We start from the raw sequence: 25,514 nt of genomic DNA, 5'->3' as shown, positions 1-25,514 counted from the left end.
TTTCTGCACAAAAAATGTGCTGGAAAAACTAGACTCAGCCTATACTCGAGTCTATAAAAAAATAAAATCAATGCTCATCTTTCCGACGCCCCACACAGGTCCTCTCCTTGGTTCCTCTTGGTGGCCAGTGGCAGGTCTGCAGCGCACACACTGACAGCAGCCACTTGCTGACATCATAGTGTGCAGGGCCTTTCTGGCCCTGCGTGATGGCAGTGAACACACTATTATGTCAGAAAGCAGGAGGGAGGAAGGCTATATACTGGGGACAGGAGACAGGCTATATACTAGGGGAAGGAGGAAGGTTATATACTGGGGCTGTGACCAATGCTTTTACCACCCTAGGCATATACTCGAGTCAATAGGTTTTCCCAGTTTTTTGTGTTAAAATTCAGTACCTCAGTACAGTTTTTATAAATTTGTTTTTCCTGTTTTGGTTACTTTTACCTTCAGGCTGTGGTACAGAGATTTCTTTTTCCTCTGGTTGCTTGTCTAGATATGAAAAAAATATAAATATTTAAAAGAGTATTAAAGTGAATTTAGTACATTTCTAAACATTTACTTTCTTTTATTACATGGAATGAGTGCCTAAAGCAGTGATGACGAACCTATGACACGCGTGTCAGCACTGTAGCCATTTTCAGTGACACGCGGTCGCCGAAGAGTTGCGTTTCATCTTCGGCTCCTGTAGTGTGACTCTGTTCTGGAGGTCTGTAGGCCAGAACAGCAGAGCTCCAGCAGAGAGCGTCTAGGCCTGGGACTTCCGATAGGCCGAAATTCCGGCTGGTGCAGCAGGGAGCAGCGGACCCCTGAGGAAGCTTGTGGTAGCAGGCGGAACGCGTGGGAATTACTGTCCCCAGTACCCTGAATCTGCACTTTTATCATTACTAGGTAAACTATGGCTTACCTTATACCACACAAGTTAAATAACAGCAAGACCAACAAAAGAAACCAACTGACCGATTAACAAAGAAGTCACTAAGCAGGTAAGTTAAATAATTATACATATTTGTTATTTAAACTATAAATGTCACAAACTTAAGTTTCTTTTCTCAAGGTGACACACCATCCGAGTTATGCTTGGTTTTTTGGTGAATTTTGACACACCAAGCTAAAAGGTTGCCCATCACTGGCCTAACGTATATTTGATTTAATTTTGTGATTCCTTACTATTGTACTGCCAATTTTCCTTTGGTGTTTCTGTTTTTCTAAAAGCCACAACATTCATTTTTCAGTTTACAATCTCAATGGTAAGTTGCATTCTATGGATGCATTTTAATGTACTCGGAGGCTGGAAAAAATTCCAAAGATAGTGGAATTGAAAAATAAACAACAATTGTGCATTTTTCTTACTGGCCTTGTTGTTTTAAACCCTAAATGACACATCCCTTTTATCTTGTGGTCATTACAATTTTCTTATGCTTCTTGTTATATTTTGATATCTTTACAAAAATGTAAATATTTAGGAAAAAATTATAATTTTGCATATTCTGACCTGTATTTGCTACATACTTCTGTGCATGTAGCCGTGTAAGGAACCATTTTTAGTATGATCAGCTGTTGTTCTCATTTAAATCATTTTGTAAAATATCTGAACTTTTTATCAGTGTGTATTCATATTTAATAGTAATGGGCTGTGATAGAAGATAGTGGAGACGCAGTGTTTAAAGATCACAATCCTGAACAGGCTCTAACTGTAAAACTCAAACAGCTTCTGTACATATAACTGGTTTTCTGTAATTTTTTTTTGTAATGGTCCATCATACAACAAGTGTAGCCATGGTGTATAAATACATACCTTGAAAAAAACACCATTATGCACATTACTAAATCTTGAATATGCAGTTGAGACAGCTAAATGCATCTTGCAAAATTATATGTTTCTCTGGAAAGTCAGTGATGTTGTTTTCAAATTCCACTGAAAGTCTTTTTTGTGAACAATATTTTTCCCTTTGTAAAATTATTAAATTCCATGCAGCATGCATTCATGAAATTTGTTTTGCATGTTAATTTTTTTTAAAAAATGATGTTGATTCCTTTAAAATTACGATATATTATAATGTACATGATAGATATAGCAAACTTTAATATAATAATCAACCTGTTAAATACAATGACTGATTAAAAAGATAATTTCACTGTCAAATACTTTTATCTGCTTAGACCAGGTATAATCTATAGGAGATTATAGTTACCTTTCCGACAGATACTATAGTAAATACAGCAAGCCAGGCGGGTTGGGGTCATGTATGGTGTCAAAAAACTTAAAAACTCCTCTGGTGGTAAAATTCCACAGCAAAGCACACACACTGACGTTAGCCACTTGCTGATATCATAGTGTGCAGGGAGAGACAGGCCCTGCGTGATGGCATAGCACACACTATTATGTCAGCAAGAAGGATGCAGGAAGAAGGAAGGCTACATACTGGGGGACAGGAGGCAGGCTATATACTGGGTGCAGGAAGAAGGTTATATACTGGGGCTGTGACCAATGCTTTTACCACCCTAGGCATATAATCGAGTCAATAGGTTTTCCCAGTTTTTGGTGTTAAAATTAGGTACCTCGGCATAGTTTTTATAAATTTGTTTTTCCCGTTTTGGTTACTTTTACCTTCAGGCTGTGGAACAGAGATTTCTTTTTCCTCTGGTTGCTTTTCTAGATATGAAAAAATATCAGAAAATATATTTAATACATTTCTAAACAATTACTTTCTTTTATTACATGGAATGAATGCCTAAAGTACCATATATACTCGAGTATAAGCCTAGTTTTTCAGCACAAAAAAGTGCTGAAAACCCAAACTCGGCTTATACTTGAGTAAAACAAATATAGGCTTTACCAGGTTTTTGTGGTAAAATTAGGGGCCTCGGCATATACTTGGGTCGGCTTATACTCAAGTATATATGGTATATTTGATTTAATTTTTTGATTCCTTACTATTGTGCAGCCAATTTTCTTTTTTGTGTTTCTGTTTTTCTAAAAGTCACAACATTCATTTTTCAGTTTACAATCTCAATGAGAAGTTTCATTGGATAAATTTTAATGTACTTGGAGGCTGGAAAAAATTCCAAAGATAGTGGAATTGAAAAATAAACAACAATTGTGCATTTTTCTTACTGGCCTTGTTGTTGTAAACCCTAAATGACACATCCCTTTTATCTTGTGGTCATTACAATTTTCATATAATTCTTGTTATATTTTGATATCTTTACAAAAATGTAAATATTTAGGAAAAAATTATAATTTTGCCATGTTGACCTGTATTTGTTACATACTTCTGTGCATGTAGCCGTGTAAGGAACAATTTTTACTAAGATCAGCTGAACTTTTTATCAGTGTGTATTCATATTTAATAGTAATTAATGGTCTGTGGTGAAAGATTGTGGAGACGCAGTGTTTAAAGATCACACTCCTGAACAGGCTCTAACTGTAAAACTCAAACAGCTTCTGTACATATAACTGGTTTTCTGTAATTTTTTTTTGTAATGGTCCTTCACAAAACAAATGTAGCCATGGTGTATAAATACATGCCTTGAAAAAAACACCATAATGCACATTACTAAATCTTGAATATGCAGTTATGAAAGCTAAAAGCATCTTGGAAAATTACATGTTTCTCTAGAAAGTCAGTGATGTAGTTTTCAAATTCACTGAAAGTTTGTCTTTTTTGTGAACAATATTTTTTTCACTTTGTAAAATGATTAAATTCCATGCAGCATGCATTCATGAAATTTGTTTTGCATGTTAATTTAAAAAAAATATAATGTTAATTCATTTAAAATTACAATATATTATAATGTACATGATAGATATAGCAAACTTTAATATAATAATCAACCTGTTAAATAAAATGACATAATTATTGATTAAAAAGATAAATTCACTATCAAATACTTTTACTTGTTTAGATTAGGTATAATCTAAAGGAGATTATAGTTACCTTTCCGACAGATACTATAGTAAATCAAGCGAGCAGGGCGGGCTGGGGCCGTGTATGGTGTTAAAAAACTTAAAAGCTGCTCTGGTGGTTAAATTCTAAACCATCCTCATAATATGAACATTAACACAACATTTATAATTACCTGTAAATGTTGGAAGTGGTTTTTCATGTTCATTTTCTACTTTAGTTTCTACAAGAGGCACAATTGATTTCTCTTCTTCCTTTTTTCCTTCATACTCTTTGGCAAAAGAAGAATATGTATGAGTTATTCTATGTGTCTCTATGTGAACGTCATGTAATTTAGTGAGCATAGAGCAATTAATTATACCTGGAACTTTTTCCAATACTTTCTCTTCTTTTTCCTTTTCAGCTAAACAAAAAATATACATTTTAACAGATAAATGCCATAATCTCAAACCTTACAATAAAAATGCAATATTTAGGAAAAAATGCTTGTTATCAGCAAATACATACTACATTTTATTTCACCATTTACAGCAAAACTTCAGATTGATATGTAACTTGCATAATTTTGATATTTTGTACATTCAATATACCTGTGCTCTATACTATGTTCAGCTGCTGTTTTCTTAGCTTTTCTTAGCCTAGGGCAGTGGTGGTGAACCTATGGCACGCGTGCCAGAGAGGGCACGCCGAGCCCTCTCTGTGGGCACGCGGACCATCTCCCCTGCTGTCTATATATAAATCATTAGAACTCCCGGCAGGCAGGAAAAGCTGCCGATCGCCGAGAGCTCCAGTGATCTCTTTCACTGAAGGCTGCGTCTGACCTGCTCTGTGCTCATTAGTGCTGCCTAGAGACACAGCAGCAGGCCAGTGCCCGCCCCTCCACTCCCTCCCCCTCCCCCTTCAGCCCTGGAACAGGAGGAGAGAGAGAGAACTGCCGGAGCTTACAGCATCAGCGCACAGTGAGTACAGAGGAGTGCAGCAGGAGGGCAGGAGCTGCTCTGTGTGTATTACACAGGCAGCAGTCAGGCAGCTTTGGGACACTGAACAACTGTAGGTGCTTATTGTTTAGTGTCCCAAACCGCCTTGTATGACACATGTCTGTGGCCACAGATATACTGCCCCTGGTCCAGTTCTCCTGTCACTGTGCCATGCTGCCAGTGACCCTGGGGTGCGCTATACTGCCCTCACTGACAGCATGGCACAGGTGCCCAGAGCTCCAGACCAAGGGCAGTATATATATGTATATACGTATGTGTGTGTGGCCACAGACATGTGCCATGTGGTGATTTGATGGTAAATTCACCTCCCTGATTCCATGTAGATTTGCTGTTCAGTGCACCCACCCTACAACATACACATTACCCTACACACCCCCTCCCGAATTCAAAAATCCTTCATATTGCCACTGGATGGGGGTAGTGATCCTCAGTGGATGGGGGTAGTGATCCTCAGTGGATGGGGGTAGTGATCCTCAGTGGATGGGGGTAGTGATCCTCAGTGGATGGGGGTAGTAATCCTCAGTGGATGGGGGTAGTGATCCTCAGTGGATGGGGGTAGTGATCCTCAGTGGATGGGGGTAGTGATCCTCAGTGGATGGGGGTGGTGATCCTCACTGTATGGGGGTAGTGATCCTCACTGTATGGGGGTAGTGTTCCTCACTGGATGGGGGTAGTGATCCTCACTGGATGGGGGTAGTGATCCTCACTGGATGGGGGTAGTGATCCTCAGTGGATGGGGGTAGTGATCCTCAGTGGATGGGGGTAGTGATCCTCAGTGGATGGGGGTAGTGATCCTCAGTGGATGGGGGTAGTGATCCTCACTGGATGGGAGTAGTGATCCTCACTGGATGGGGGTAGTGTTCCTCACTGGATGGTGGTAGTGTTCCTCAGTGGATGGGGGTAGTGATCCTCAGTGGATGGGGGTAGTGATCCTCAGTGGATGGGGGTATTGATCCTCAGTGGATGGGGGTAGTGATCCTCAGTGGATGGGGGTACTGTTCCTCACTGGATGGGGGTAGTGTTCCTCACTGGATGGGGGTAGTGTTCCTCACTGGATGGGGGTAGTGTTCCTCACTGGATGGGGGTAGTGATCCTCAGTGGATGGGGGTACTGTTCCTCACTGGATGGGGGTATTGTTCCTCACTGGATGGGGGTAGTGTTCCTCACTGGATGGGGGTAGTGTTCCTCACTGGATGGGGGTAGTGATCCTCACTGGATGGGGGTAGTGATCCTCACTGGATGGGGGTAATGATCCTCACTGGATGGGGGTAATAATCCTCACTAGATGGGAGTAGTGTTCCTCACTGGATGGGGTAGTGATCCTCACTGGATGGGGGTAGTGATCCTCACTGGATGGGGGTAATGATCCTCACTAGATGGGGGTAGTGTTCCTCACTGGATGGGGGTAGTGTTCCTCACTGGATGGGGGTAGTGTCCCTCACTGGATGGGGGTAGTGTTCCTCACTGGATGGGGGTAATGATCCTCACTGGATGGGGGTAGTGCTCCTCACTGGATGGGGGTAGTGTTCCCCGCTGTATTTGCTCCTGCTTTGTGATATAATTAGTGATGTTATACTTTCTTTAGTGGTCTGTTTATTATCAGTATGGTGGTATTTATCTTGTTGTACTGGTAATGGTCATCATGTAGCAGTATTATATGTCCCTTATAGAGTGGTATGGTGTGATTTTAGGCTAAATAGACGTGTTGGCACTTTGCAATGATTACATGGACTTTGGTTTGGAGTTTGGGCACTCGGTCTCTAAAAGGTTCGCCATCACTGGCCTAGGGCCTCAGTGTACTCTGTTACCATAGGTACTTATATGCTGCGCCTCACTCTGAGGCTATCTGGGCGCTCTGTCCATGTAATCTTGCAGCTGGCTTCCGGTGGGTTGACACCATAAGCTTGGTATGCGATGTCCAAGTTTGTCAGAAGAGGTGCCATTTTTTAATCCAATCTGACATATCAGTGTAAAGTGATCTTACAGATTGAAAAACCTTTTTTTTGGCACAATTTTCAAAGTGGCTTGGAGGAAGTAACTTTTTCTGGCGTTTAAACCCTTGCCACATTCCACAGATCTACAACACTTGGCTACGCATGTCCTTCTTGGTGTTTCAATTTTAAGGTTGAGGAATGGAAATTTAGAAAGAGAGAGAATATCACTGTAAATGCTTCTTTCAATTTATTCATTTAATCCAACCAAAATTGTATATTATACACAATCATTAATTAATGTTTCCAAAAAAAACATAGATTTACCTGTTGGTAATTGTTTTACAGTAATTTCCACATCTTCTTCCTTTTCTTGTTCTATAAGAATTAAATCATATTGAAGAAAACTTATACATAGCTAATTTAATTTTATATTTACTATTTCTTTATCAGTAAGGAAAGAAATATTTAAATGTAAAAAAAAGTAACGAAATGTAAGGAAAGATATTTATTTCCAAATGCTCTTGAAGGCAGATTTTGTTATCTATATCCAGAAGTCCATGAATGATAATGATTATTGGTATTGATGTGTTAAAGCACTGTTCCCCAACCACCGTTCCGCGGCCCAAGACTGTGGAACGCCTGGTTACAGGCCATGGCTGACCTCTGTGAAAAAAAAAATTACTTTCCCGTTCCCCTGCAGCAGTCTTCTCTTCTTGTACTTAATTTTCATGTTAATGCACTGATCTATTGACGGCGTGCGTCTTGATGTCATTGATGTCATTGTATCTACCGACAATTAACGTTTCAGAGAGCAAATAAGATCAATTATTACAGGCAGCAGATGCCCTAGACTCATCGAACACTTGTGTGCATCGAACACACCAATGTGTGCATAATAGTAATCCAGATGTTTTAAAATTTTCCGAGTCAATATATTGTTAAATTTAATGCACTAGGGGTGAGATGAATGTGTTTTTATGAATTGGTACATCCGCAATTTTCACTATTTATATACATGTCTTTCCAGTCCGATTTTCTACTCACACCATGGTTACTAATGCATGTTTTTATTTAACTATGTAACTCACTATGTAATCACTTTTCTCTTTTAAAGGTGCACTTATATTGTCTTTATTTTGGACCACTGTTCACTGAGTTTTTGTCTGTTCCCTTGGCGATGCTAACTTCGATCATCCCATATAGTGTCCGTGTCGAGGTTTAATGACGTCAATGGTGGTTGCCACGCTATGTCCTGTTTGTGCTGCATCCATAAATAAAAAATTCATACTTTATATTGGTGAGCGCCACCTCAAATTTCCTCAATTGTGCTACATTTCATGGACTGTTTTCTGAGCAGAGCACCACCAAGCTGTACGTTTAACACAATTTCTGCTTTTCCTTTTTTCCATACTCTGCTTTGTGCGATATTGCTCAAATAGTGCCAGTGCCTTTTCTGCTAACAATTTTTCATTGTCAGAGTTTGGCTAAGAAAGGGGATATTGGATGCAGAGGGTGGGGGAAGCTAAAGGAAAGGGAACATGGGAGTAAGACATGATGCAGGAAAGGAGACATGGGAGGGCACATGCTGCAGGAAAGAGGGCAATATAAGTGGGGAGTTGCTTCTTCAAGAAATGAGACAATATAAGCTAGGCACATGAAGTTATGGTGTGGAATGCAAACATAATTTTTTGGCGATTAAACTATTACCAGACTGGATCCCCCCACCGGTCCCTGTTTACAAAAAAAAAATGTTACAAGCTGGTCCCTGGGCAAAAAAAAGGTTGGGGAACACTGTTTTAAAGGACCAAGGAGCATTACATAGAGACATAAAGAGACTGAAGGTATATATGGCACCTATTTGACTGACAGCTTGTTAACTGTTATTCAAGAACTGAAGGCTGATATGATTATCCTGAACAATATATAGAGAGCTACATTTGTTAGTTAAATTTCTAGCCAATTTTTTTCTTTAAAAAGAAACAATTACCAAATATATACCATATAATCTTTTGCTGCATAGGATTTGAAAATAAATATGGTTTTGCTTTCAAGGGCAGTGCTGCTTTTAGGTTTAATGGAAGCAAGGAAGAAAACAATTCATCCAGCATTGCATCAAAATTTAAATTATTTATTCTTAAATCCACTAAATTTGATTCTCATCCTTATTTAAAGATGTTATATGTGTATATGTATTGTAATGCAGATGCTTAGAGAATATAGAAAGACAGATTTGCAATGCAGGTATGAAGGGCTCCTGTAATCTGTCTTTAGTGAAAATGAGGTCCCTGGTGACAGGTCCCCTTTAAACAACCATTTAAATAAATAGTTTTCTAATAGTTCTGTGTAATAAGCAATAGATTTTTATTGTAACGAGAACTAACTTCATTACTGCAGCACAGTACCTGTTGCTGTTGGCATCACCACATCTTCATCTTTTACAGGTTCTGAAATAATAAGTTTGCAGCTGTTACCAAAATTGTAGACAAAATAATAAAACAATAAGACACATTTGAATAAATTCACAGGATATATAATGACCAATGTATATGACAACCAATACAGGGACAGTGGAGGAAACTAGAAGTAAAACTAAAAAATAATATAATCATTTTAATACATACATCACAGGATGAGTGAGATGAACACACAAAGCACTGGATGGTAATGGTCAACCCAAATGAATAAAACCTGACGTCAACAAAAATAGTAACACTACTAAAGAAAGCAGGGCACTCAGTCCTATTGTTCCATATGACTGTTTATACTCTTTAATGTATTTTTTTTGTATATGTCCCCTATGATTTATAGAGTGCTATGGAATATTATGGCAGCATATAAATACAGGCGGTCCCCTACTTAAGAACACTCAACTTACAGATGACCCCTAGTTACAAACGGACCTCTGGTAATTGGTAATTTTCTGTAATTTAGCCCTAGACTACAATAAACAGCTATGATAGTTATAAAAGGTGTCTGTAATGATGCTTTATTTTTAATCCTGGTTCTGATGACAACCCAACATTTTTAAAATCCAATTGTCGCAAAGACCAAAAAAATTGTCTAGAGTTACAATGATAAAGTATCCGGTTCCGACTTACAAATTCAACTTAAGAACAAACCTACAGACTAGAGATGAGCGAACATACTCGTCCGAGCTTGATTTTCGTTTAAGCATTAGTGTACTCGGAACTGCTCGTTGCTCAGCTCGAGAAAATGGCATCTCCTGCCATTTTGAATTTTGTCGGCCAGAAACAGAGCCAATCACAAGCCAGGAGACTCTGCAGTACACCCAGCATCATATGGTACACTTACTTGTTGATAGCAGTGGTTGGCTGGCCTGATCAGGTGACCCTGGAATATACTAGCCACTGCCCGCAGTGCTCGGATCATTCTATGTCTGGATGCTGCTAGGGAGAGAGCTACTGCTGGTCAGAGATAGCATTAGGGTGTTCTATTAGATTAGTGTTAGGCAGAAGTGATTCTACAAGAACCCAACCACCCTTTTTTTTTTTTTATTTGCTTGTGGCTGGGTTTGCTGGCACTAGTAGTGCAGCTACTACCATATTGTGACAAATTTGCAGGGAGACTTGCGAATGTTATTTTTGGCTCTTAGTGACACACATATCCATTTCAAACAGCTAAATGGGACAATTTATTGGGGGTTTGATTGAATTAGGCACAGTCAGACGTTTTTTGTATTTTTTTTTCAAAAGTGAAAGTGAAAGTCACAGCACAAAATCCTTTTGTGTGCTGTCAGTGGTGCAAATGCAATTTCATCTAGCTTAGTCTGCCTGCTACTGTTTACCAAGCTGGTCTCCAGAAATCCCAATCCACATTCTCTCTGCCGGTGAAGCGTACTGTACGTCACGTGTGGCGTAATCTAATACGTTTTTTTGTTCACATTAGTACCGGGACATTCAGCAATCCGCATTTAAGTTTGCTTTCTGATTTCTTCTGCGTGTTTTGTTCATAAAGAAATTTAAAAAAAAAAGTTATAAAAAAGAAAAAAAAAATAATAATACATTTTCTCTTTTAATTTTTTTGGGGGTGGGAAATCTCCATTATAGCAATCAAATTTTGTCTACTGTAGTTGAACTTTTGTGCATGCTACTGTTTAGCAAGCTAGTCTCCAGAAATCCCAATCCACATTCTCTCTGCCGGTGAAGCATACTGTACGTCACGTTTGGCGTAATCTAATACTTTTTTTTCACATTAGTACCGGGACATTGAGCAATCCACATTTCAGTTTGCTTTCTGATTTCTTCTGCGTGTTTCGTTCATAAAAAAGAGGCATGCAGCCTCTGCATGCCGTCCCCTATGGTGTCAGGGTCAATTATTGGGTGTTTTAGATGCTATCTTGCCTCACTCTGTCATCGTCATGCTGTTGCCCATAATTTTGGCATAATGGTGCGATTAGGCAGCTTCAGAGGCATCCATGAATGCTTCCCCTGCTTTTTCCTGTCCATTTCCGTGGTGTTACCATCATTTTCTGAGGTTTCCAGGTTTTTGGCCAAGCTTCCCTGTGCAGAGCCTTGGTCTCCTTGAAAAATGCTCGAGTCTCCCAGTGACTTCAATGGGGCTCGTTATGGGGCATCGGAAAAAGTTTGACTGAAAACGAGCACTCAAGTGCTCACTCATCTCTACTACAGACCCTATCTTCTACGTAACCCGGGGACTGCATGTAAAGATTATTATTATTAACTGTTAAATACTATATAAATAAAAAGAGCATAAACATGTGTATCAAGCATTTTAGAAAATATGTAAATGAAACTTAAGGGCTCTGGGGGCCTCAACAGAGCCTCTACAGAGCCATATTTTCATTTATTCACTTCTCCAGTACAAGTCTGGCAGTCTCATCCCATTCCTACTCCAGGCACAGAGCTAGTGATGTCATCTCTGGAAATCCTGCACAAGCACGGTAGTACCTTCTTCGCACAGACAGCTGTAGAAGGAAGATACTACAGCCGGTTTTGCAGAGGACCTGATGATGTCACTACATCTACTAGTTCTACAATTTAAATATACTTTCTGTATCAATTCCTCATGGTTTTCTAGATCTCTGCTTGCTGTCCTGCTACAGAAAGCTTCTATGTTTACTTCCAGTAGATATAAATTTTTCCATGGCCATATGATGAACACGCTGGTCCATGAGCCATTATTACAGCAGAGAATAATCAAAGCCGTGTGATACGGCTCATGCACCTGTGTATCCATTAAATGACCATGGACATATTTCTATTCATCGGAGGCAACCATAGAAGATAGAGATCCAGAAAACCATGAAGAATTAATACAAAAGTATATTGGAAGAAAAATTATATAACTTTTCTGTACACAAACCATATCCATTTTTTTCTGAACATAGGAAAACCCCTTAAATCTTTTCAAGAACTATTTTTCTGGTTCCCTGGGGAAATGTTCAGCCAGCATTGAAAATCATAAGGTCCACAGAAAAAATTCTTAGCTATTATTAAAATGTGGAAATCAAAAGCCAATACCAAAAGCGTAATTCACTTTTCCTCAGCACTTTTCCTCCTTTGGCACTGTATAGCCAGTGTAACACCTACTTGCATCTAACTAGGTTCTAGCAGTCTTAAACACAGATATATAAACATTTCTTAATGGGAACATAGCCATTGTGCATGTCTGGTATCAATGTGATCAATGTGAGCAAAGAGATCATGACTTTGACATCCCATTGAGAAGCTAGAACTCCTCTAAGGTTCTGTATCTTAACATCACAAGTGTAGGAAGGATCTTAAAGTGTGGACTATCCATCCCCATTCGGCCAACACATGGTAACCAAATCGCTGATACTTGTAGTCCTACCTTTGTATTTGTACTCGGCTAAATATATATATATATATATATATATATATATATATAAATATATCTTCTAGTTTTACAGCATTTTAATTACCTGCTGATTCTTTTTATTCCATTTCCCTCTACATTCATCTTAAGAAAACTGCTTTCCAGCACTTAATTTCTAATATATATTTCAGACTTGTTTCTTTTAAAGTACTGTACAACTGTAAAGTATAAAAACTATAAATATATATAAAAACGTTTGCCTAACTCTGCACTAAGTAAAAATAAGCAATTCTCTAATTTACTCAAATCTGCAAGTGTTTAGCTGATAGCAGAGGCTTTACCATGTCCCCCCAGGCTACTCTTCATATGCCATGCTTTCTGGTCACCATGGTAAACCATATAGAGTGGCTGGACAATAGAGGAGACTTATTGGGAGGGGCTGTAGTAGAGGACTGTAATAGGACCTGGAGTGATGTCACAAGCATGTGACTCATCACATGCTTCAGGACATCCAATTACAGACATGCTCTCCTGATTCGTGTATTATGTTAGTGTTCTGGCAAAGAACTTTGAGTTTTGTTACAAGCATATGATTCATGCTTCAGGTTATCCAATTGCAAACATTCTTTCCTCATTGAATGATATGAATGAGTGCTCTTCCTTCAGTGTACTGAGCTGATGTCACAACCAGAAAGTGCTGCTCACTTTAGGAATAGCTGAGAGGATTTTACAGATAGCCTCATATATCTAGTAGCCCTATATCTTTGGTTAGGAAGAAGTCAGGAGCATGATACTGGTATTGTTGGAGTTGCTATCAAAGGCTCTCTCCAGCTCTGCTGAAGCTATTTTTTGTCATTAACTTTACAGTTATACCTTAAATGTCTAAATAGGTAAGCAGAAAACATGACAGACTTAGAGATGAAGCAAAATATGTAAATTTATACTATTTATACTAATATTTTTTTTTTACAAAACCATCCAGGTATCTTACTTATTTCCCCAAACCTTCCACATTTATGATCAGGTTTTCTATTTTTCTTTTACCAATAGAGTACTAAAGCACAGTCTTAATTTTTCTGTTATGAATGTACTTGACAGAAATGCTCCTCAACAGCAGTGAAGTGTGCAGAAACTAACCTCTACCTGTCTTTGACTAAAGCTCAGTCAGTTATTTAATTCACTAACTTCCCCTAATGCTTTGTATTCCCTTATCCCTAGTGAGAAGTATCTCATAAGTAACTTTTTCATGAAATGCCTACACAGAAATGATCCAAAAAGTGATAAAAAAAAAGTTATGTGCGCCAAAATGGTACCACTGAAAAGGACAAATCAACACATAAAAATAATCTCTAAACAAGTTCTGTCAACCGAAAAATTCTTAGTTATAAAAAAGTTATATCTCCAAAAAGATGACAATACCAAAACAAATTTTTCTTTGTACTAGTTTTTTTTCTGTAAAATTGTAAATATATATATAAAAACTATATAAATGGGGTATCAAAATGATCCTAGTGATCTATAGAATAAAGATAATAAAGGCTTTTTAGTATATGCTGTACATACCCCCAAAAAATAAGAAAAAAAGGAAACCAAAATTGACGATTTTCCTTTCCTTGGACATTCAAGAGTTGATAAAACCAATAATCTACAAACCCACTAAAGTAAAGTATTTGTCAAGTGCAAAAAATAAGCCCTTATATGTCCAAATTGCAAAAAAAAATTAAAAAATTGTATAGTCCATAAAAAGTGACAAGGCATAACCTGCTCTGAATGGTGCAGCTTCCCTTCCATGCCCTGGCGTGTGCCCATACAGCAGTTTACCACCACATACGGGGATTGTCATACTTGGGAGAGATTGTAGATCAAACTTTGTGGATCATTTTGGTATTTTATCCACTGAGAATGTGTACATTTGATGAAAAAATTTTATCTGATTTTGTTTTAACCCCATAAAACAATTAAAGGGTTAACGGACTTCATAAAACTTGTTTTACATACATAAAGGGGTGTAGTTTTTATATTGGGGTAATTAATGGAGTTTTACCTTTATTAAGGCCTCTCAAAGGTACTTAAAACCTGAGCAGGTCGCTCAAAAACATGGTTTAGCGTTTTTTTATGAAAATGCAAAAAATCACACCGAATGTTCAAAGCCCCATAACCTGCTATAAAAATGAGAGGACGCATAAAACACATAAAGTAAACATTCAGTAAATATTAGTTATTAAGTTGTTTTGTTGTTATGACTATGTATTGAAAAAATAAAACATTTAGAATTTTGAAAATCGTGAATTTTTCCAAATTTTCTCAGATTTTCTCATAAATAAACGCAACAATTACCACCAAAATTTTTCAACTAATTTGGAGTACAAAGTGTCATGAGAAAACAGTTTCAAAATCACTTGGATATGTTAAAGCATTCCAAAGTTATAACTACTTACGTAGAGCGACACAGGGCAGATTTGAAAAAATCGGCTGTGTCAGGAAGGTAAAAAGTGTCTTTAGCATTAAGGGGTTAAGTAAATCAACTGCGCTCAGAAATACAGGATCTATATAGTGACTACCCTAGCAGCTTTCATCAAATGAAGAAGTATGCAATAAATGGTGGTGAAATAGTTAATTGAAATGTACAGTCTGCTGTGTGAACACTATTGTTTAGCAGTTTCACTGCTTTGATGATAGTGTTGTTCAGAAGCAGAAAGTGGGAAAGGAGGTGGCAGAGGAGAGCATGACACATCTTGAGGTGAAGAGAGAGACGGAAAAAGTTCTGCAGAATCACAAACATAGATGATGGAACTAATACGGAACAGAAAACCCTATCCACTTTAGTAATCTTAATAGCAGACTTCTATCTGCAGAGCTGTATAGGCGCAGCTCTCCTGCTAGATACACACAAAGAACACCACATAAGTCCCCCTCCAAAGGGAGCAGGAAGCAGTAGCCCCTCCACTCCAGAAATTCAAACTCTTAGAATTTCTTGTGTAAACAAAAGATAGACACACAAAGAGATCCAAGGAAGAGAGCTATTGCAGAGGCAGGCTAAACAGAGGTTAGAAAATAGAATGATGGACATAGGTAATAAAAGTAAAAGGCAAATTTGTTCTACATCTCAAGAGCAATTGATTTATGAAAACAAACATTATCAGAGTATCTGCATCAAAATGTAGCCCACAATCAGCAATGACTCCACCTGCCTTCCATTCCTATTTATTAAATGTATTTAGCTGCAGACTATCTGCACCCTTAAAGGGGGAGTTGCATTAGACACCAACTTTGGAGATTGGACAATTAAAATGGTTACAGTTCTACAGTTTAGTCACTGAAGAAGATGTGTGAAAATATAGGCAGAAAAAAATTCCATTTTCTATGCTCTGTGATATAATCATTCATAAGAATACTATGGTTTTCTAAGTGTAAACATTTAGTAAAACTATAAAACAAAATCATGACAGACAGCCAGGCAGACATTCAACATTTTATTCATGTAAATATAACTGATACATACACTTGACATATATATAGTGAGTCAACAGTTTGATGGCTGATGCAATAACAAAGTAGAATATGGTATTACTGCATACTGCTACCAAATGAAAGAATAGAGTCACATAGTATTATACAAAGCAAAATGACATAAAAGTAATACATTGAATGAAATATAGTAAGCATAGAAACACATTTACTTTCATACTTTAGTTTTTATGTATAAAGGATCTCTCTGTTTACTTCTCTGCCTAATTACCTATACTCAGAACTTCCATAAAGTGAAAAGAGAAAGGCTAGCATGATTGGAGGAGGGATTTGGGGGGGCTGTTAAACTGACAACTATCAGATAGTTATGGTATTTAAAGGGGTTTGCCCTGAAAGGAAATTTTTAAATATCAACCCCCTAGTGATGTTTACACAATAATGATCATTTGCAACCCCTTACTTTACAATTTTACTCACAGACACTTCATGATAGTGTGCTGACAATGTGGTTAGATTATAATTGTACAGGTGTATATACACTTTCATTTAGCTTCTGACCATTCATTAGTATCTGACACATAGAAAGATAGATGAGACAGAACAGAGATGAGATCCATGAGTTGCATATAACACATTAAATCCTCAGCTCTACCATACCATATACTATTAGCTATGCAATATGCCTCCCTCCCCCCTCCCTGAGGAGACCTTATCTGCCTGTAGCTTGTAGCTTTACTCTCCTCACAATGCTTCTGGGGCTAGAGGTAGAGCAAAGCTTAGTGCAGCATCAGACAAAAGAGCAAAATGGCTGGCGACCCTAAACTCAGAAGATACAGGGTCGGGTTCAGGGTAACCAAAATTGTGTACACCAGAACTGATAGAGACAGGTTGAAATTATATCTGTGAAATGCTGTATTTTTGTTAATAACAGTGAATTAGAGAATGTGCTATTTTGTTATCCTGAGTGCATTTAAGAATCTTGTACCCCTTTAAGGAACCAGTGCAGGCCACAGAAAATATCTGATCATGTATTATGTAATATTCATGCCAACATAACGGAGCATAATGGGGAAGTTGTTACCTATGTTCTATTACATATATATACATTAAACAAGTAAAACAATAATATTGCATGTCAGCAGCTTCATTACAAATGCTTTATTTTATTTTTCTACCTGGACAATTAGTTGTTATTTAGTATATCGACTGGTAAAGGTGCCAGAATAAATAACAGAAAAACTCTTAATTTTGACTTTTACAATATCAGACACAGATGGATGTAGGCTTCTCTCCTTCCTAAAGCCCAGAGAAGTTACTTCCTCTGGCGAGGTCCTGGATTTGCTGAATACTTTAAGGAGGAACGAATGAAGTAGACTAAGGAACATTCACCCTGCAGATTCCAATTTCCCTGGTGCTTTCCGGAGATATGCTGGAAGTGACATGATAGGAAATGATGTGGATCCAAGAGGGAGATAGACATAAAAAAGCTTGCAAACTCCAAAGCAAGGATAATATTATTTACTGGCAATCACAACACATGTACTAAACATCAGCCAAATTTGTTAAGTGAAAACACACAACTCAATAAAAAGACTATTAGAAAGCCCTGCTTGCCACAATTCTTACATTAAAAAGTCACAAAATGGGCTTTGAGACGTCTAGGCTTAATTATATAAAACTTTTCAAAAGGGGAGTGTGGAAAAATATGTGCAACTCCAGCAAAGGATGTGTTTACCCCCTTACACCAAATTTTCCAAATTTTAAAAAGTCATAAAAAATATAGAAGCACACACTCCAGCAAAACTGACTTTAATAGGGGTCAATTAATCATTCATTAGTCAATCGCTAATAACTGCTGTAAAACTTTGCAATCCTAAGCCTTTAGTTTTCAGGACGCTACACATCTGTCATAATAAAATATGTTAATCACAGATGTCAGACTGCTTTCCATTTACAAAGATAGTTATAGGTGAGAAGCTGCTGGGTGGATGTGGATTTACTTTTTGCATGTATGTAAGTTTTTTTAATAGTAAAGTAAACAGTAATGCTGGGTTATTGAAAATGTTAACACATCAGATCTACTGCCGAGTCATAGCCTAGTCAATATATTGAAGGGTTAGAAATGATTTTTGGATTAAGAACTCTCTCTGTTCTACAAACCAGAGAGAAGATCTGCTGTAAGGAGCCTTTTCAGTTTAGGAAGGTGTTTTATTGATTTAAAAACCGTTCAATATCTACAGTGCATTCTCTGTTCAAGATGATTCAGAGGAAAAGAACGGTGAAATTCGGTATAGGAAGGTGGTCAATAGGAAAAGGGACTGTGGTAAAAGGGAACTTAAGTAGTCAATGGATGAGAGAAATGTTAAACATGCAGAGTAAAATAATTTACCAATATGTTCAGATTTTATAATTAAATGGTAGAAGTATTTTATTCATATTGAGAAAGTCTTATGGCCCAATTCTAAAACTATCGCCGTTTTACTCTAAGCAGAGTAGATTCATGTTGTAAATATGTCCGTTACTCCGAATGGAAAACTAGGCTATATGCTATGATAAATCTGTGCAGTTTAGTGATGTCTTCTGGCTGTTACTTCTCAAAGGATTTTGTATGAATGGCTATAGCCAGATTTATATAAGCTATCTTTGTTGTTTTTTTTTATCTACACTTACATTTGTCAGTAACAGAGTGAAACCATACATTTAACCATGAGTAAGGGTACAGAATAGCGCTTGAAACAAACAGTTTTTTTTTTTCTCTATATACATCGTTTTGAGCACACTGGTATATGCTCCTGATGTCTAATGTTTCTACAATAAAATATGCTATAAGCCACATTTTAAATAACTGCTAAGACTGGTGCTGGATAATTTGTTTCATTAAAAAGCTCCAGGAACCAAGAGATATCTACCACACATGCTGGAGATGCAGGAGGGTGAAATAATACAGACTTTTTTTTTTTAGAAACTGCTGCTTCCTTCTACAAAGTTTCTTCAGCCCTGGACTCTGTAGCCCCCCTCACTCTTACTGCAACTACACAACAAAATAGACAGCATCAGGGAAAATTGCATCCACTGCAACCTACCCAGGATATCCAATCCCTGTCAACTAACTTCTCTTCTCTTACAGAGGAGAAAGTTCCCTCTATGCTGTCAAGCTTATATCTCACTACTTGTACCCAATTCCATCACTTCTTATCCCCAACTCCACTACTGTCCCTAACTCATCTCTTTAACCTTTCGGTATCCACTGATATTGTTCCTTCTTTCTTTAATGCAACATGTAACTGTCTCGCCCATCCTAAAAAAGTCATCTCTGCACCCATCACTCTGCTGAACTATCGCCCTATTTCACTATATACAGCTCCCCAGCAATCACTATATACAGCTCTAGGTATGGCCCTGTGAGCCCGGATCCAAATACTAAGTGGGCGATTTGGTCGGTCATGTGACTGCGCCAGTCGCCCATATTTGGTGGGTGCCCCTTTAGGGACAGAGTAGTGGGGTCCTGGTGTACACCAGGCCAGCAGGTGGTGCAGTGATGTCACACACTGCACCTGGGCCAGTAACAGAGGGCCACCATATTGGTTAGCTCCGATCGTCTAATGACAGAGCAGGGAACTTATTGTTCCTTAGCCCTGCCATGGGTTGAAGTTGGGGCATGCCACATGTCCAATGGGTATGGCCCGGACACCCACATTTCGTGGGTGCCCCTTTAGGGACAGAGTAGTGTGGACCCGGGGTGTACCAGGCTGGCAGGTGGTGCAGTGATGTCTCACACTGCGCCGGCACCAGTAACAGGGGGCCGCCATATTGGTTAGCTCCGATCGTCTAATGACAGAGCAGGGAACTTATTGTTCCTTAGCTCTGCCATGGGTTGAAATTGGGGCATGCCCCATGTCCGCTGGGTACGGCCTGGTCAGCCCGGATCCAAATACACAGTGGGCAATTTGGGCGATCATGCAACGCCCCAGTCGCCCATATTTGGTGAGGCCCCTTTAAGGACAGAGTACTGGTGCGCACCCCAGTTTCCCCCCTATAATCTGGCCCTGCCTGGGACCCCTGCTCTTCACCCTGGCCTGGGACATCTAATCAAGTCCCATCGCTGCCAATACTATTTCTATGCAGATGACACACAGATATCTGCTTTCTTCTAGACAGAATTGCAGATTGTCTATCAGCCATATCCTCCTTTTTCTTTTCCTGTTTTCTAAAATTTAAGAAAACAGAGCTCATAATCTTTCCTTCACCTAGCGCGTCGCACCAGACCTAACTATCACACTTCATGGCTCCACACTCTCCGTGTCCCTAAACCCAGCTGACTTGGAGTTATCTTTGACTCTGCCTTATCCTTTAAGCCTCACATACAGGCCTTTACTCCAACCTGCTGCCTTCATCTCAAGAACATATCTCGCATCCAACCCTTTCTCAACCCAGAGTCTACAAAATTAGTCCATGACCATATCCTTATCATCTCACACTTGGACTACTGCGACATTCTTCTCTGTAGTCTCCCAGCTAACTATCCAACGCTTCTCCAATCCATCCTTAATTCTGCTGCCCAGCTGTCAGTCTTTCCACTGGTTACCTATTGCACAGCTAATTCAATTCAAAATACTAACCATGACCTACAAAGCCATCCACATCCTGACCCCTCCATATATCTCAGAACGCATCATTCAATACCGCCCCACACATAATCTTCGTTCTTCCCAGGACCTTCGGCTTCACTCTATTACCATCTGCTCTTCTCACAACTGTGTCAGACTGTTCCTCACTTTCCAAACCTTCAAATGTAACCTGAAAAACCAACTGTTCAGGTTCGCTTACAATGCACATTAACTGCACTGCTCTGCTCCCTCACCTCATGTCTCCATCCACAACCCCCCCCCCCATATAGATTGTAAGCCCTCATGGGCTGGGCCCTCCTCCATTTTGTCTCTTGATCACTGTACTTTTGTATTTTGTACTTGCCTTTGTTTTTGTTTTAATGAAATTTATGTGAACCCCTTACTGATTGTACAGCACCATGGAATTAAAAGTGCTTTATAAATAAATAATAATAATAATAATAATAATAATAATAATAATAATAATAATAATGTATCATGACTGGGTGCATCATGCACCAAATTTAGTTTAAAAAAAAATTGGCCAAAAAATTTGTCCACTAGTGGAACAAGAAAAACATCTCAGAAGACAACTCATTAGATAAACCCAACATGGCACAATTTATCCTGTTGAAATTTCTGAGAGAGTTTATATTTTGTAGCAGAACAGCTTACGCCTTTAGACTAGGAAGGAAAACGAATTATAGGTCAGAAAATGTGCAACTCTATCAGGCATATGTACCTCTGTTGCTTTATGTCTGCCTGCTTCATTCAATTACTTCTGGTCCTTGAGCTGTCTCATGGCTTATTAGTAGAATCAAGATTGCGTGCAACATGTAGAAAGCTAAACTTTTCCTGCAGCGCTCTACTAATTTCTTTCAATGTCTTCTGAGTGTATTCGATGATCACACTGAGACTGTGTCTGTCCCTGCAATTACTTTAAATCATGATCAGTAATGACATATTTTTGACTTGTATGTCTGGATTTTCCATGTATCGTGACCTTTGGATAATTTCTTAAGTGTCAGCGTTCTAATATAGAATTAACTGACGTTGTGGTACAGTTTGACATTTCAAAGAACATGACCTACTTATATTTATCTGCACAAGTGCTCTGTGTGAATGCAACTGGACCGCTTATATTAGATATAGTAAGAGGTTGTATGATTTCCACATATGACAAACTTATAATTAACTCATCACTGTCTGTAATTTGTTTATATACAGTATGTTCTAGATTCAAAGCAAAAGTTAAAAAACCAACAGCCTTATATTTTAGGTCGAAATAGCAAAATGTTAAGTTTAGAGGAAATGTGCAGCTTTTTATAGTTTAGAAAATACTTGAAAATACAACCAAAAGACAGAAAAACAATGAAAGAAGTCATTGTGTAGCTACAGTCCTAGAGGGGCAGTGACGTGTTTTGTGAAAATCTCTCAAACACCAGTGCACCAATTCCAGGTACAATCTTGTAATATAAATGCATTCTTTGAGTGCTGCTGCTACTAGCAACAAACACAGGTATGAATTCATGTGCTCACAGAAACTGTAAAGCAACGAGCAGTGAGCCAGATCTCTACTATACAGTTCTGTAACTTCTTCATTTTATTTTTATAGATCAGAAAATATATACTGTATTGTACAAAATTTAAAGATAAAAGTATACAACATAGACACACAATGCGAACCGTAAATAGTCAAATAGCTATGTAATAAAAATAAAATGTGTTTAGAAAAAAAAAGAAGGATGTTTCCCATTATTAAGCAGGCCACAGGTTTCAAGTTACATGGGAAAGAAAAAAGGTTATTTGCTGCTGAAATGCATCAAATAGTGTAATGCCTTGGAAAAGGTATGAAAACATTAGATATTTCTAAAAACTTTTAAGCGTGATCATGTACTTTGAAGAGATTTGTGGCTGATTTTGTGCACAGATGGGTTTGTTCAGATAAAGGTAGAATGAAGAAGGTTTCTCCCAGTCAATTTAGTCGGATTAAGAGAGCAGCTGCTTAAATGCCATAACAAACTAGCAAACAGATATTTGAAGCTGCTGGTGCCTCTGTATTCCAATGGACCTCAAGGTGTAAGATCCTTCAAATACTTGCAGTAGTGCATTAACCTACTATTTGGTCACATCTAACAAGTGCTCACAGGCAGAAACGCACCCAGACATACATGAAGACTAATTTTTAAACAGTCTTTTTTACTGATGACTGTTGTGCGGAGTCATGTTTTGGCCTGCAATTATGAGGAGAGTGCTAGAAGGACCCTTCAGGGTTCTTGAAGGCGTGATAAAGTAGTTTCTAACGGACCACTTTCTGCTATGGTACAAAAAGAAGAATTGTGCCTTCCGGATGCTTGACAATGAACCATCTCATGCTGCAAAGAATATCTATGTGTCATTGACTGCTATGGGCAAAAAAAGAGAGAATCTCACATGTGGTCACAATCTTCCCCTGACCTTAACCCTCTAGGGAACCTTTGGGGTATCATCAAGCAAAACATCTATTAGGGTGAGAGGCAGTTCACATCCAAACAGCAGCTCTGGGAGGCTATTCTGAAATCATACAAAGAAATTTAAGCAGGAACTCTCCAAAAACTCACAAGTTCAATGGATACAAGGATTTTGAAGGTGATATGTAAACAAAGGTTCCTATGTCAACAAGTAACTTGGCCCGTTAGGATGTTTTGGATTGGAAAAGCTTTTGATATCAGTGAATGTGACTTCATAATGCTGAAATTCAACAAATAACCATTTTAAGTTATTTACAACTTCATTCCTAGACTGATCATTGCTGCCTAGGACTAAAGTAAAGCATCCAGAGAGCTTCACCAGGGGTCACAGTGGCCAGAGATGTCCATCTGTAACTATGGGTCATCTGTAAATCGAGTGTCTTTAAGTCAGGGACAGTTTCAGTTTTTTGCTCCTCACCTTCAAAAATCCATAACCCTTTTATTTTTTGGTGTACTATATGTATCTGTATGTGAGCTTTTCTGTTTAACTTAAATAACACATATATCATCCATGCACTGGAAAGCTGGAAAAGAAATTCCAAATGTGGTGAAATTGACACACAATCAACGTCACAGGAGATCAGGAGATGGCGGTGCCCATAAGGCGCCGTCACTTATGTTAACGGCACTTAAAGGGGTTTTCTCATTAAATAAAATTCTCAAATTTCAATCCCCTGGTGATGTTTACACAATAAAGATAATTGTTAACCCTTTACTTTACAATTTTAATCAGTTTTATTACAGTTTTAGCTTCTATCACTCAGGCAGAGAGCAGAGAACAGCTCAGCTCCACAGCGTCAGACAAGATGTCTGCCGACCCTAAAGTCAGAAGATCCAGGGTTGGAAACCAGGGTCAACTGAAATTGTGTACACCAGGACTGATAGGGACAGGCTGGAATTATATCTATGAAAAAAAAGTGAATTAGAAAATGTGTCATTTTGTTTTCCTGAGTATATTTAAGAAACTTGTCTTCATGGGAATACCCCTCAAAGGGGTTAACACCCATGATCAGTGTCAGCATAATGCAGTAAACACCCTCAGCCAGTAAGCCTGCTTCATTCAGCCTCAACCAACATGAGACGTACAGGTATATCAAAGGTCAGTAAGTTGTTTAATCTAAGCCATAGTCATAAATGCAGGGGCACTTTTACTTACCCGGTCCTGTTGTGATCCCATGGTGCACAGTCCGACGTTGATTCGGGTGTGGCGCGATTCACTAAGGTCGTGTGCAGGTGTCGCCGGAGTTCACTTTCTTCTTTTTGGTGCATGTGAGTGTGTGATCTTACAACACATTCGGTTTTTTTAATGCCGCGCTTTTTCTGAATCCATCAGGTTGTCCGACGGACACGCTCCCCGATTTCTGTTGTGTGCAAGCTGGCGCCAATGCACCACAATCCGATCGCTTGCACCAAAAACCCAGGGCAATTCTGCACAAAACGACGCGAAACGGAAATATTCAGAAAAAAAACCCTGAGAGAATCACGGTTCGTGGACCCTAAGTTAATGTGCCCCAATATGTGCTAAATTTTAAGTCAGTACAATATATGGCAAACTTACGCAAAAAGCCGAGAGACTCTTTGTTTTATTCAAAAATTAACAATGACCAAAAACAAGTTAAGTAGTCACCAATGCTATAGGGAAAAATCAAAACATGCTCCAATGTGCTTGGTCTAATTACAAGCAGTCTGACGATAATGGACCTGGACTATGGTTTTGCATGTTTTATCTCCAGAAACAATCTGACTTAATAATACAATTATAGATTCATAATGTATTAATTTCTAAATGTACGTTAGGTTGACAGTGAAGCACAATATTTCATAAAAAAACAATTGTATTCCTTTGGTTCATCGTGGGGCATAATGTATATGACCTGTTCCCAAATAGGATTCCTATTTACAAGGTAATATTACTAGTATATGCCAGCAATTTCTGTTGATGAGGTTGCCGTAGTATAGTACAACTCTTTAAGTCTATAGACACTTTGATAAAAAGTAAATTCTGGAAAATAAGTCGGCTACATAAAAAGGAAGGGAATAAAATATGGTGTGTTAATAGTAAAATGTATTATTATTTTTTTCACAATAAATATCTTTTTTGAAACACAGGGGAACAGTGGATGCAATTGGGTATATAATGTAACAAAGGTTCTGGTACAGGACAAAAACACATACAGAAGAATGGGGAGGACAAGAGTCCTGCAGAGAAGTTGCAACTTCCAGGGCTCAAAACTATTAATAAACGGTCAGAAACTACCAAAATAGTAAGAAGAGA

General features: G+C 38.4%; 1 protein-coding gene across 40 annotated transcripts in view; it reads right to left on the bottom strand.

Annotated features, from left to right (window-relative positions):
• TRDN (triadin) overlaps positions 1-25,514 on the bottom strand; it is a 478,227-nt gene that overhangs the window by 187,948 nt on the left and 264,765 nt on the right. For 39 of the 40 annotated variants that reach the window (XR_011854160.1, XR_011854161.1, XM_072141623.1 and 36 more), the window contains 6 exons: positions 9,240-9,281; positions 7,162-7,212; positions 4,267-4,308; positions 4,081-4,176; positions 2,609-2,653; positions 445-489 (listed from right to left, as the gene is read on the bottom strand). Coding sequence is in view for 38 of the 40 variants with exons in the window: in XM_072141623.1 (XP_071997724.1) it covers positions 445-489; positions 2,609-2,653; positions 4,081-4,176; positions 4,267-4,308; positions 7,162-7,212; positions 9,240-9,281 (321 nt within the window). In the remaining 2 variants the exon portion in view is untranslated. The remainder of the gene's footprint in view (positions 1-444; positions 490-2,608; positions 2,654-4,080; positions 4,177-4,266; positions 4,309-7,161; positions 7,213-9,239; positions 9,282-25,514) is intronic. The other variant, XM_072141635.1, reaches the window with a different exon arrangement.

This window comes from Engystomops pustulosus, chromosome 3 (assembly GCF_040894005.1).
Source record: "Engystomops pustulosus chromosome 3, aEngPut4.maternal, whole genome shotgun sequence".
In the NCBI taxonomy this organism is placed as follows: Eukaryota; Metazoa; Chordata; class Amphibia; order Anura; family Leptodactylidae; genus Engystomops; species Engystomops pustulosus.
This window is presented reverse-complemented; position numbering and strand designations above follow the sequence as displayed.